We start from the raw sequence: 13,852 nt of genomic DNA, 5'->3' as shown, positions 1-13,852 counted from the left end.
TGGCTGTTAAGAAAAGTAACTTTCCAGGCTAATTAAAATGTTTACCTTGAGGTAGAGCATTTATAACTTTGGTGAGGATTCTAAAATTACATAGTTGTTATTTATGTGAGCAGCGTGTTCTTTTGGCATGGAGACATCTTTTCAGATAGATCACATTTTGTTTCTAGAAACTGCACTCTATCTTGTAGATTATCCAAACAAAAATATAGAGCAGTCTATAGTATTACAACTTTATATCCACTTTCCTCATGCACTTTCCTTTTTAATTCAGAATGTAAGAAACCGTTCTTAAGGACTAAGGTGCAGGCTAATCAGGGTAGAAGATGACTAAAAGCATTTCCTGCCGTGTGGTCATGCCTGTCTGCCAAATTCTATGGAATGAAGTAAAAGTTGTAAAAGGTGCAAAGCCTAAGACCTAAAAAAAAAAAAAAAAAGATTCTTAACGGTCTAGAAGGATTTGTGCTTGGGCATGGTTAGCATACTTCAAACTCCCAGGGAATAAATGGTCTTTATTTTCTTGAGTCATGATATGTATCATTCTCTATTGCACATGACAACATTACATTATGTTTTTTAATAGCCTTTCTAGAGGAATGCTTTTATGGTCTATTCCTAATTAACCATGGTAATGGAGGAAATGTGTTTCATGGAGTACTGTAATCCATTGATAATCCTAAATATTTCACTCTAATTATGTGGCCTCCTCCAAAACCTTTACCATAAATCTGATTGGGAAGCAAAATAGATTGTTTCCTCTCTTCCCTCCCACCCATTCCAGATTAATTAGCAATTAGATGGCCAAAGGGCAGGCTGTAGATGGTCAAAGGATAATTGGAAAGGCTCCTGTAATTGACTCCTGGGTAAAGATCCACTGAGTAGCAGGTTTCTGGACCACTTGTTCTTAAACCTTAGGGTGCATATGAATCACCTTGAAATCTTGCTAAAGCATGGACATCCTGGCCTCACCTTGCTTCCAGACATTCAGAATCCGGTGGCTGGAGGTGGGACCCAGAAATTTGCCTTTTAAACAAGCTCCCAGATAAGGTTGATGTTGCTGATCCCTGGACAACGCATTCTAAAAGAGTGCTTTAAAATGCAGACTCTGACTCGGTAGGTCTGGAGGGGGACCTGAGAGTCAACATTTTAATAAGCACCAAGGTATTATCGTATCCTGCTGGACTGTGGGCCATATTCTGAGTAACAAAGGTCAGAGCGTAATTTGCTCTTTGATGAACCACTTGGAACAGGTTTACTAATTGGTTGAGGTGGACTTTTCTTTGAATTGGTATTGCTAGAGGTCTGGAAATCATTAATATTAGATGAGCCCCTTATGATTATTTTAATGACAGTCTTCATTGGTAACATTTGAGCTGCCTCAGCTTTGTCAGCTGAAAAACACTAGCACACATTAGTTCAAGTGATACAAATTGAATAGATCACATATGACCACACAGAAATGTTCCTGATTAACAAATCCAGGGAGCTGGCCTTTGCCTTGATAGCTGTAGTACACTCCACATCCACGCTTTCGAAGTTCTCGGCTGTTACTGATTTCTTTCTTACGTTCTGTAATTCAAGAAAACGTGTAGCTTCTTAATTTTAAACCCTCTTAATCTCCTGGGAACAGCAGGAGCTAACTGGTATTTTCCCCTTCAGAGGAAGGCTTTTATCCAAGATCTCAGAGAAACATAAATGTTATAGAAGTCTGACTTGAGCAGTGCCTGGGTGACTCAGTTAAGCATCTGACCCAGGTCATGATCTCATGGTTCCTGAGATGGAGTCCTGTGTCGGGCTCGTGCTGACAGCATGGAGCCTGCTTGGGATTCTCTCTCTCTGCCCTTCCCCTGTGTTCTCTCTTTCAAAATCAATAAATAAACATAAAAAAAAAAAAGTCTGACTTGAGAGAGTTCTTTTCTTCTGTAGGCTGGTGGCAGAAATTCATGTGGATCATAAATTATCCTAATGGTTACGGAAATAAGAAATCTGTAATGTCTCAAAATAGACTTTTATAGCATGGCAAATGCCATGGAATTAAATGTTTTCTTCATCTAGGATACCATTTGTCAGATAACAGGAGAATCCCCTCGGATGAAAGCTTACCTCTAAGATTCATTAACAGTATTTAAAACAGGTCTTTTGTGCTTTACAGTGATTTTATATTTTTTTTCTTCATTACTATTTGGATTTTTATTTATATATTTATTCATTTGTCTCTGCTTTCCAGAGACAACCTTATGCTGTTGGTACTCATTTAGGTATAGAAATTAGAAACCCACTCATTGAAATTGGATGGAGTAGACTTTGATAGCTAGTGTGTTTTGGTAGAAAATGGACATTAATGATGGCAAAAGCTGTGAGCAAGTAGATACTATAAACCGTTTTCTAATTTTAAGTGGTTTAAAGGTTGAACAATACAGCCAACATCTGATGTGAATTTAAGCTATGAGTGAAAATTTATAAACTTCTATTACTTTTTTATTTGCACATTGCATAGGGATACCTGTGTAAAGTAGGAGCAACTGGATAACTTAAAACATACGCTACATTGTTTTACGTGTTTTAAAACTGATTTGGCAGGCTCTACCAACGTACTGGCACATTCTCTTCATGGAATCCCTCATGTGGTAACTGCAACTTTGCACATTATAATGGGTAAGAATTCTTTCAAAGAAGTTCATGTTTGTAAGGAAGCTTTTCATAGGGAAGTTTTTATATTTATTTATGGCTATTTCTGTCAAACTTATCTAAGGAAGGACAGGGTCTTTGTCTCTCAATGCAGAGACGTGTTTTACTAAAAACCAAAGGTCAATTAGACAAAGCTTCACTATTTGGGCTGCCTCCCTTTTTAGAGTACAGGTCCTGTAAAGAACAGTAAATGAAGTTTACGCAAGGTCACAATTTTATAATCAAGAAAATCCGTGTATACTATTTAAGTATATCAGATATTGTTGTTTGACTATACCAAGACTCTAGGGCTGAGATTATTGTTATTAAAAGAAAAACATAAGAAGAAAAATTCATTGCACATCCACTAGAATATTTATCCTCCCAATTGATGAAAAGCCTATAAACTCAGATAAATACAATGTAAAACTAGTGTTAAATCTAAGTTTACTTTGCACACGTACTTCAATTTTACTTTCTTAGCCCTGTTTGATAATTAAAAACAATTTTTTTAATGTTTATTTTTGAGCGAGACAGAGCGCGAGCGGGAAGGGGCAGAGAGAGAGAGAGACAGACAGAATCAGAAGCAGGCTCCAGGCTCTGAGTTGTGCACACAGAGCCCAACGCAGGGCTTGAATTCACGAACCATGAGATCATGACCTGAGTCAAAGTCGGACACTTAACTGACTGAGCCACCCAGGTGCCCCCCACCACAACCCTGTTTTATATGAAATAACAATATGCTGCCGTATTTACTACTTTGTCTTTCTTCCTTAGTACCTGAAAACATTACAAATGACAATTTCAGTAGTTTCAGGGAAAGAGATGAAAACAAAGGATATTTATTATTGTATGAAGTCACTTGAGATTGTCTATAAGTAAATAAATCGGCTCTTCTATGCTTGCCATTTTGACAACTGGCCCTACTGCACTCCCTGCTTGACGAATATCCAACATAATATTCAAGGACACATACAACCTGTCGATGTCTGCACCTTCAGCACCACTGGCAAATTTCTTCGCTTTGGGTTCTCAGCCATGTTTGGCTTTGGGGGAAGAACTTTGGCTCTGGCAGAAAAACATCGATGGATGTCACCCAACCAACGAAGGGATTTTGCTATAATTAAAGCACTGGCAAAACTTAAGTAAGTCTTTTTGCGTAAACCAAAAATTTTGTATCTCAGAGTCAATGAGTGTCAATAGCAAATTTTATTGTATTTTAGGCCTGAAGACTGTGAAATATCATTTTTACCATTTATCAGCTCTCAGGATTTACAAGAAAGGTAGGTAAAGAGCTCAAAGTAATGTAAACATCTATATCTTTCTTTAAATCATGACATAGTTTGATATGCATACTTTATTAGACTTGTGATTTTCGGTTGTTTTTCTTTTTTTTTTTCTTTTTTAATTTTTTTTTCAACGTTTATTTATTTTTGGGACAGAGAGAGACAGAGCATGAACGGGGGAGGGGCAGAGAGAGAGAGAGAGACACAGAATCGGAAACAGGCTCCAGGCCCTGAGCCATCAGCCCAGAGCCCGACGCGGGGCTCGAACTCACGGACCGCGAGATCGTGACCTGGCTGAAGTCGGACGCTTAACCGACTGCGCCACCCAGGCGCCCCTTGGTTGTTTTTCTAAAATACTAGCAAAGAATATAGAGTAGTGAGATTCTAGTAGGCCATGTCATTTGGCTTTTGTCTTCAGAAACAACTATTCACTCCGTCCATCCATGCAATGATTCATTCATTTATCCAGCGGTTGTTTATTGAATGCCTACTGTATGCCAGACACTTTGGATACATCAATAAACAACAACAACAAAAAAAAGTAAAACCCCTAGTTTCTGCCCTCATGACAATTTCAGTCTAGTATGCAACACAAACTTTACTCAAAGCTACACAAAGGAAATGTTCTGGTTTTTGAAAGAAATGAAAAATCATTGTTATTGATAATACCACCTTTAAATGAACCAACATCATGTAATGCAGTAATGGAATTACTTATATGTTTTTACTTACTGTGTCTAATCTAAGATAATATCTGACACACTAGGTTCTTGAAATTTCCCAATTTAATAGATGTCATTTTTTGTGTGATGTAGTTTTCTTTGTTTTGTTTTCTTACTTTTAGGAAGGTGGAAGGATCTCCCAAATCTGGTGAGTCTAAATGTACCTCTTTGAGAACTAAATGAGGCTCTATAGACATGTTGCTCTGGTGAGGGAAAGTAACCAATCACTTCCATTACCTTTAGTGAGTAATGATCAGTGGCAAACGATCCAGGGTCAGATCCTGAATGTCAGCATTATGGCAATTCCTTGCCTGTGTTCAGTGGCACCTAGAGGCTTGGCACCTAATACCAGGTTAGTAAGCATTTTTATTGAATAACTGACAGTTTTCTATAAACTAGTTTTTTTTTTTTTTCTTTTAGAATACCTTGCTAACTTTTGGCTGGCTAGCATATTATCAATGGGTAGTCTCTCTTGGATTGTATAACACTAGAGATTCTAAGGGACTTATTGGAGCAAGCTGACACCAACTGTTAAACTGGAAATATTAGACAACCACTGATTTCTTAATATTACTGAGGCTAGAATATTTCTGGGGTTTTATTAACATGATTTTATTGTGTCACTTTATGCCCACTTTGCTGATGTTCATGTGCTGGTCATTGAAAACATTATATTCCTGGTATTTCTTATGAACATCTCTACTTTCAAATTTTAGAACAGACATAAATATCCTCAGCATGAAAAGCAGGTATGTGGGTATATTTGGTACCTTTATAGTCAAAGGAAGCTGAATTTCAGTTATTTATATTTAGTGTGGATAGTGTGAATCTATTGCCCACACTTTCTTGAGACATTTTATATATGATTTTATCTACGAAAATATAAATATTTCATCTCTTGTACATTCTTTTCAAGCAGCTGTCCATTACTGCTCTGAAAATGTTTCTCTCCCACTCCCAAAGAAAGCATAGAAGAAAGGATCATGAGTGTTGTATAATATAGTCAAATCTAGATTTTCTCTGGAAGTGGAATAAAAGAATGACTATGTGCTTTGGCAATTTAAAACATAATTTTAATGATTAGTCTCATCTTCCCTGCAAAATATTTAACCAGAATGATGAACAGCTAGCAAAGGGGACTGATTTAAAATTTTTTTCTTGGCGGTTGATACAAAGGTAACAGGGAAACATCCAAAGTTAGAGGAGAAGAAAAACTGTATAGTTTGATACTAATAATCTAGATGCCAGTGTCCTCATTATCTCCAGTGCTGAAACTTGAAAGGAGTATTTTGAAGCTCATGTGATATAGTGATTGAGCTTAATTGTTCCCTCCTTATACCCTCAGAAATCCTAGGCAGCCGTGTGCCTCCCTAATGTGGTTTCCCTCACTAAAAGTGAAAAACAGCTAGCTGACATTGGAATAACGTTCTACGGGACTTGGGACGATACTTATCTAACCCTCCTTCATCTCTGACTGTCATGTTTGCTCAAGGACCTTCATGAGAGGTAGTCTGCTCTCTGGGGGTCAATTCATGCTTCCTTCAATGCTGCTCCATGCATTTTTCAGCTCGCCTGAATTCCACCACTGATTCTCTCCAGGTTCAATCAGTATTGATGAATTTTTTAGAGGGTGACTAGTTAGAGGTTTCCTTTGTGGATTGTAATTAAACACACCATTTTGTACAAAGGCCTTTAAACCAGGTCTTAGCTGACCAGAGGTATTTAGAGATTAATCTTCTGAATGATTCAGGATCATTGCACAGGAGATTCAACTTTCAGTTTTATTTTTTTTCCACAGCAAAGTATAATTTAATTCAAAAGGCATCAGTGCAAATTGCTGATAGAAATCAGTATTAAGTGTTCAGAGAATAAATGCATAATATGTTAAAAAAAACCATTTAGAACAGTGACAAGTATATAGGGTGTGTTTCAATTACTAATAAGTATTGAAAGTAGACATGAAGTGCTTTCATGTTTCTGAGTAAAAATTCAGCAATTTTTAAAAAATAAACACACAAAACATTACTCTGAATGTGTTTTGATACTATTTATTTGCAGGTGGGAAGAGGTGGGATGTTGAGTAAAATGAACATTGGACCCTGGCAATTAAGAGATCTGGTACCAGTGATCATTTTGCTTTCAGATCTGTGTGCCTCTGAACAGTTGACTTAAACTTGGGGTCCTCTCTTCCTTCTATATAAACTGAGTGAATGACTGGATAATCTCCAGGGTCCCTTACAAGTTCTACCCTGAGCTTCCATAAGACTTAAAGAGCTCTTTTTTATGTTGTTGTTATTCTTGGAATAACTTTATATTTGCCTTGAAATCAAGCTAGAAGTCATTTGCACATATTTCTGCAAACTGCCTTCTAAAGCTACGTGCAATTGTGAGTGGCTTTTTTGGCACTAAATCACATCTCTAAATTTGCAGTGTCTTATATTAAACTGAACAGTTATGCAAGATTAAAATGCTCAGTCATTTAACTGAACATGTGTGGTAGCATGCGTCCCTCCCATCCATCCAAGGGCCACTTTATTTTCCTATGTCACTTAGATCTGCCTATAAATAAATATTTAAATCACACTAGGTTTTTAGAAAGAACAATCGTCATACCATTTGTATTTATTCACTATTTTACATCTTCTAAAAACATACGTGATTTCACGTTTAGAATCCTTAAGTAAATACATTGGATTTTAAATGATGTCTTGATACATGAATAGGATGCCTGATGGTTCATTTTTTTAAAAAGCCCTTAATATAAGAGCTTGCTCAGAAGGGAGTCAATTGTTTAATCGAATTAATTTGAAGGTCTGTGCTGTTTAAAAATAATACAGCGAGATAAGATTTAAGAAGTTCAGGTAAATTTAATGTGATGATGATTAATCTATCTTACCTAAAACTTCTAGTAAACATGATGTTTGTTGGAAGGAATGATACACGGTAATTTCGGTTGCAATCACTTAATAAACTTCTCAGTTTCCCGTATAAAAATTTAATTTCAGATTAAATAACGGAAGCATGGCTCTTATAATTGCACGAAATACTTCTCGGCCAGAATTTATAAAACACCTGAAAAGATATGCCAGTGTTAAGAATCAGGTATGGTACATTATTTTTGCTACTTATATGCAAAGCTATTAATCATGGAGAGATATGCTGCAAGAGTTGACATAAAATCCGGCTTCCTAAGAAGGCGTTTTTTCTAAATAGATTAATCTTTTTTCTTTCCAAATTTGTGTTTCCTCCAAATTTTGAAAAGTATCTACCATATTAATATAGACTTGCCCTTTTTGAGCTAGGAATTGGCAGTTACGTATATTGTGTGTGTGTGCACGCGCACGCACACATGCATGCGTGTGCGTGCACACACGTGCAAAGAGAAAATAGAAAATGTAGTGTTATATTGAAATGTGAAGTAAATTAAAGCTAAAATTATATACTCAGCTGTTCTTCAGAATGAAAAGTAGTGAAATCTGATATTTTAATCTTGATGTTATGGCAGGAGACTTTCTCTAAAGTTATGACCTTTAGATTTTCCTGCCTTTTATTTACAGATCTGCCTACCTTCGCTCATTGAAATAGATAGGCAAACCTATTTTTAAAACACACCATGTTTAGCTAGTCATTATTCTATTCAGAACTCTGATGCGTGGTTGTAGAGGGAGAGAAGATGTACTTCTACTTACGGGATTTGTTTTAAAGAGAAGCAATAACTATTATAAGCCACATTCTTTTGGCAGAGATTTTGACCCAGTTTTTAGGTAACTGGTCCCGAAATATGTGATTTCTGAAATTACGAGTCTTGAAGTTTATCGGTCTGCTTGTAAAACCCTACAGTCTCACTCCCTAAAGGCATAAAAGTGTACCTGGATGTAGCTGGAGAGAGTAAACAGGAAGACGAGGAGAGGACACTGAGTCAACCACTAGCAGCTGAATCTTGCTTGCAGAAGTGGCCGTGGTGACTCACATTTTGCTCCTTTATAATTTTAAACTTTCATACGCAGTTCCCCTGAAGTTTCAGTTCTCTACTACCCACTACATTATTAGATGAGTGTTTACTGAGCAACCAACTGAATGAAATGTTTAGGAAGTTGTATCCTAAAAATTATAGTCCCAACGTAGACAAAGCCAGACGTAAGGTAGGTTGTGAGCTGAAGTAGTAACTTCACGTGTGTGTGTGTGTTTAGGAAAGGCAGTGATTGTCAAAGGAATGTATGTCTTTGGGGATGTGACTCATATTGTTTGAAATATTATTTTTCTTAATCTAAAGGCCGTACGTTCATTATTTTTCCTAAGTCAGAAAGTAGAAATACTCAAAATTGGATATTCCAAGAGATCATCGGTGTCATTACCTTGGTATAAACTTCTTAATCTTTTTCTATTAAATAAATGTGAGTGCTTAAATGAGTATTAACCTGAAGGTTACTTACCCTGAGAAGCTCTGTATTTATTTTAGGGAGGCACCTACTGCACAAATAATTTATGAAAATAAATTCTTTTGGAATTGCCTAAGGGGCAAATTTCTAAGGTAGTTTCCATAGACATCCTTTTTTCAACATGAAAATAGCTTTCTTCATATTTTTAAAGTAATAAATACTATAAAAATAAAGGCAATGACAGAGTGAATAGAATTCTATATAGGGAAAGAATTTTTTTTAAAGTGAGATCATGTTATGCAAGATATATTATAACCTGCTTTTCCCACTTACTGGCCATGTCTTGTTTTTGATGGAAAAACTGTGTGTGTGTGTGTGTGTGTGTGTGTGTGTGTGTGTGTGAGGGAGGGAGCATGGTCATTAGACTTAACTCTGATTGATTTAGCTCTTTACTAAAATGAAGTCCATGCTATTGCTCTGTGATTTTTTTGACAAATTCTAAAAATGTTCGATGTAATGGTATATATACGAAAGTAGATCGATTCCCAAGGTCACTGCTTTTAAGCAATGTTAATGTGAGATGTTTAAAAAATACACATATGTACACATGTGTGTGTATATTTGTAGTCTCTTAGTGTCTTTCCTTCATGGTGACATTTTCAAAAATGTAAGTTTATATAAATCATGGAACATTATAAAGACCACGTACATATAAGATTATATATAATTCACTAATTCGTAGTAGTTGTGCTATCCAGAAAGGACAACATGGCACTGCAGCCTCAGGAGAGCCACAGTCTAGGTCTCTGAACCATCTTTTCCAGGTTAACTGAATCTACATATATATTAACAGTTCTAGAGCATAATGAAAACCACTGTCCGTGGGGTGACAAGTTTTGCCTTCCCCATCTCTGCGAAAATTCAACTCTGTCCTCTCACTGGCCTCCATTTCCTCTGTCCTCCATTCCTCCATTCACTTTGACCATTGTTTCTGGTAGGGAGTTTAAGACCCTTAAATGTTAGTCCTTCCTTGAGGACTTGTGTGCTGCCTTGTCGTTCTCTTGTGATACCTTGTCCTGAGTGTGTCCTCCCCCTTGTTTGAACCACCGTCCGAGCTTTGCACACTTTGGAGGTTCTGTTTTCTCTGCTGATCGTAGGACCACTGTGCTTTCCTGTGTGCTCAAGTTGTGAAACCCACTCATCTGGAGTCCGGCACGTTCACAGCTGACCTTATTGTCTTTCCCCTAAAGGTGCTCCTTCTATGATTCCCTGTACAGGGCGATGGTGTGAAACTCTACCCATCCTGGAGTTACTCTGGGTTCCTCTCCCTCTCTCAATCCGTACAACCAGCCCACCAATTATTCTGTTCGTTCTCCTCTCTGATGTTTCTGAAATTTCTTTCACCTTAATTTGAACCTTAATCCCTTCTTACAGCAACCTCCTTCTGATCTTCCTTTTTCTCTGGTCTTGTGTTCCACACTTAATTCTACAGGGACTTTTCTAAAACACTTACCTGTTTCTCTCCTGCTGAATTCTTCAATGCCTTGCTCATTCTTGTCAAGATGACATCTCATTTCCTCAGCATAGAATTCATGGCCCTTGTATTCTGGCCGTTATGTTGCCTCACCTCTGGCCATCCTCGCCAGATTTCCTATGTTTTGGCCATTGTACTCGTGTTAGGGCTGCCATGACAGATACGATAGATTTGGGTGCCTTAACAGAAATCTATTTTTTTATAATTCTGAGGATAAGAAGTCCAAGATGGTGTTGACAGGTCTGATTTCTCCCAAGGCCTCTCTCCTTGGCTTAGAGATGTCTGCTTTCTGGCTATGTCTTCATGTGGTCTTTCCTGTATGCATGCACATCCCTTAGTGTCTGTATGTCCCAATTTCTTCTTTTAAGGACACCAGTCATGGTGGATTAGGGCCTACCCTAAAAACCTCCTTTTAATCATGCCTTTAAAGACCTTATCTCTAACTGTGGTTACATTCTAAGGTACAAGGAGTTATGATATCAACTTATAACTTTGAGGGAGAGACCCAATTCAGCCCATGATACCATCTATGTCTCTAAAAAAAAAAAAAAAAAAAAAATCAAACACAGGCATTTATATCTTCTGTAAAACTAAGTGACAGAACACCACTATTACAATATCACAGTATGCTCAATGTTTTGTAGTTGTGTGATGATTGCCATATCTCCATACTTAGCAAATGTCTCCTCTCCAAATCTTCCTCCCTTCTCCTCCTTCAGGCTAACTCTTCTGTGTTAAGACTCCTTCAGATGGGAAGCTCACCCAACATCCTGGGCCTGTTTGCCTCTTGTTTCTGTCCTTTAACTCTATGCTTACACCATCATGGCACTTGTATGTATCACAGTTTTAACTGTTCACTTCTCTTCCTCACATCTTAAACATACCCTCACATGAGGTATTAAGCTCATGGCTCCCTAAAGTCCCATCTACCAATGTTGCTTCGTAGGAAATGAATTTGCTGGGATGCATGGAGCTTCATTTTGCGAAGTATGCACATGAAAACTGAGGATTTAAGATAATAGACTTACGGGTGGTGGCCATCACTTCTTGAAATCTCTTGGCTTACAGTTGTCTGCTGCAGTCTCTTTTGTCACATGGCATTCTTCTCTTTAAAGGACATCAGTCATATTGTATTAGGGCTCAACCAGATGACCTCATCTTAGCTCCATCACATCTGCAAAGACCCTCTTTCCAAATATGGTGACATTTACAGGCACCAAGAGTTAGGACTTCTACGTATTTGTATTGGGAATACAATTTAACCCATAGCAGCCAGTTATCAATGACTCATTTAAAACACATTCTTTTTTACAAATTAACATGGAATGAGGTCCCCATGGCTTTATATCTGAGATGAAGGGAAGTCTAATGCAGTGACTGCCAAGCAGTTTCACAGAGAGCTACTTGGGGCACTCTAATTCTATACCTCAATTAGAACAGCCGATGCCACCATGTAAACCCAGTATAAACCATTATGTAATCCACTGCATTATACAGTATAAACTGTAAAATATGCTGGACTTCTACATATGTAAAATAAGGGTGTGGGGGAGAATGTTAGTTTTCTGTCAACTTTTAAAATTCTGTACCTCACTGAGGTTCATATGTGGAAGGGGGAAAAAAACAATAGGAGTAAACCCCATGTCATTTGCCTAAAAAGTGAAATAAATGAGCTATTATTGTACATTGCTACTAAAAAGGTATTTGGCTATATTATTTATGGGAATAAATACTTTTCCACTAAACTTTCCTTAAACAAGAAAAATGGAAATTTGAAGATACTGTGCACCATGTGGAGTGCTCAGAAAGCAAACAACTGTCTTGCAACATGTGTGCATCTTTAAAGTGGGAAATGAGGCAGGAAGAACACCTGCAAAACTCACATCAGATTGACTTTCTCTTTTCTCCTTCATAAGCTTAGACCGAGGTTCTTCCTAATTAAATTCTAAGTGTGAAACTTAAGAGTTTGCTTGACCTCACCCATACAAGTTGACAAGTTAGTGGATTATATAAATCTTCTGTGTCGACAGGTATTAAAAACTCAGTCTTTAATTGGAAATTGTATGGTACTGTATACAAATGCATACACATCTACTATTGGTCATAAAACAGGTTTGCCAGTAGCTAGATCTACCAAAGAAATTGAGGATCCCTGGTCTGGACTTTCAATGCTATAACAATGTCGTCATGCATGTTGATATTTACATGCAAGAGAGAGCACGGTGAACTTTCATTAGCAGTGTAGGGATAAAGCAAGTACCATGATGATTTACATTTGTTTTATTTAGTTCAATTTTCCGTTTGTTGAGACTTACACTGTTGAAGAGGTTAAAGTTCGTCCGAGGACTAATAGCACACCCAATCTAGAGGAGGATGCTGGGAGGCATGCAGCTGCTTCAGAAAACAATTTCCCTTGGAATGTAGATGGTGATTTAGTGGAAGTCGCATCAGAGGTCCATGTTAAGTAAGTGTAATTATTTCCCCGCCTTAAGTGTCCACCAGTAGACACAAAACTGAGTGCAATGGAAGTCTTTTTTTTTAGATTAGTAAGTCAGGGAAGCATAAAAAGACTGATGTACAATTTTAATAAATAACTTTACACTTATTCAGTTGTTATATACACCCAAAGCATTTTCATATAGACTCAACCACAACTTATGAGTCTCTATTGGCATTGTAAAATTATCATTCTCCCTAAACTATACAGATAATGCAGGATTACAGTTTACATTTGATATTTCCAGTCTTTCCAAAGCATTCAACTTACTTCATGCAGACACAATTGTACATACTGTATAAGTAACAGGAACAACTGGCACAAGTTTAAGACTATGCAAACTCATTGTTGGTAAGCATTATGCCTCAATGGGTAAAAAGTACGCAGGAGCACACCACTAGCTGTGAGCTTTCTATGGGCACAATGCCTGGATTTTATAGTAATCACTGGTGCTGAGTTATCAGGCCCCCCAGTTTTACAAGATTGCAGCTCTTCCAATGTTTAACTATCGGTAGATTTGTATTGAGTATCATGTACCATACTCTATATGTGAACAATGATAGGTTGATGACATAATCACACCTATCTTTTTTTACAGATTACACCCAAGACTTATCAATCTTTATGGAGGAAGCATGGAAGAAATGAATGATTCTGAAGTTAACTGTAATTGTTTATAAAAGGAATGTACAAAATAGAATTTTAATGGGAGGGAATATGGTCATTCTTTAAACATATCCTAATAGGAAACAAAATTCTTATTTTTTAAA

At 37.2% G+C, this 13,852-nt stretch overlaps 1 protein-coding gene and 1 long non-coding RNA gene across 2 annotated transcripts in view; one reads left to right on the top strand and one right to left on the bottom strand.

Annotated features, from left to right (window-relative positions):
* The window catches only part of CERKL (ceramide kinase like), a 104,739-nt gene extending 90,894 nt beyond the window's left edge, over window positions 1-13,845 (top strand). Inside the window, exons 6-13 of the mRNA XM_030324493.1 lie at window positions 2,578-2,652; window positions 3,632-3,809; window positions 3,888-3,947; window positions 4,795-4,820; window positions 4,916-5,024; window positions 7,678-7,774; window positions 12,874-13,049; window positions 13,681-13,845. Coding sequence (XP_030180353.1) covers window positions 2,578-2,652; window positions 3,632-3,809; window positions 3,888-3,947; window positions 4,795-4,820; window positions 4,916-5,024; window positions 7,678-7,774; window positions 12,874-13,049; window positions 13,681-13,762 — 803 coding nt within the window. The 3' untranslated portion in view covers window positions 13,763-13,845. The remainder of the gene's footprint in view (window positions 1-2,577; window positions 2,653-3,631; window positions 3,810-3,887; window positions 3,948-4,794; window positions 4,821-4,915; window positions 5,025-7,677; window positions 7,775-12,873; window positions 13,050-13,680) is intronic.
* On the bottom strand, window positions 6,398-13,682 carry LOC115520272. The gene is made up of 2 exons (XR_003970743.1): window positions 10,565-13,682; window positions 6,398-7,744 (listed from the first exon to the last, which is right to left on the bottom strand). It is a non-coding gene; the product is annotated as an uncharacterized LOC115520272 (long non-coding RNA).
* Window positions 13,846-13,852: the final 7 nt, after the last annotated feature.

This window comes from Lynx canadensis, chromosome C1 (genome assembly GCF_007474595.2).
Source record: "Lynx canadensis isolate LIC74 chromosome C1, mLynCan4.pri.v2, whole genome shotgun sequence".
Taxonomy (NCBI): domain Eukaryota; kingdom Metazoa; phylum Chordata; class Mammalia; order Carnivora; family Felidae; genus Lynx; species Lynx canadensis.
This window is presented reverse-complemented; position numbering and strand designations above follow the sequence as displayed.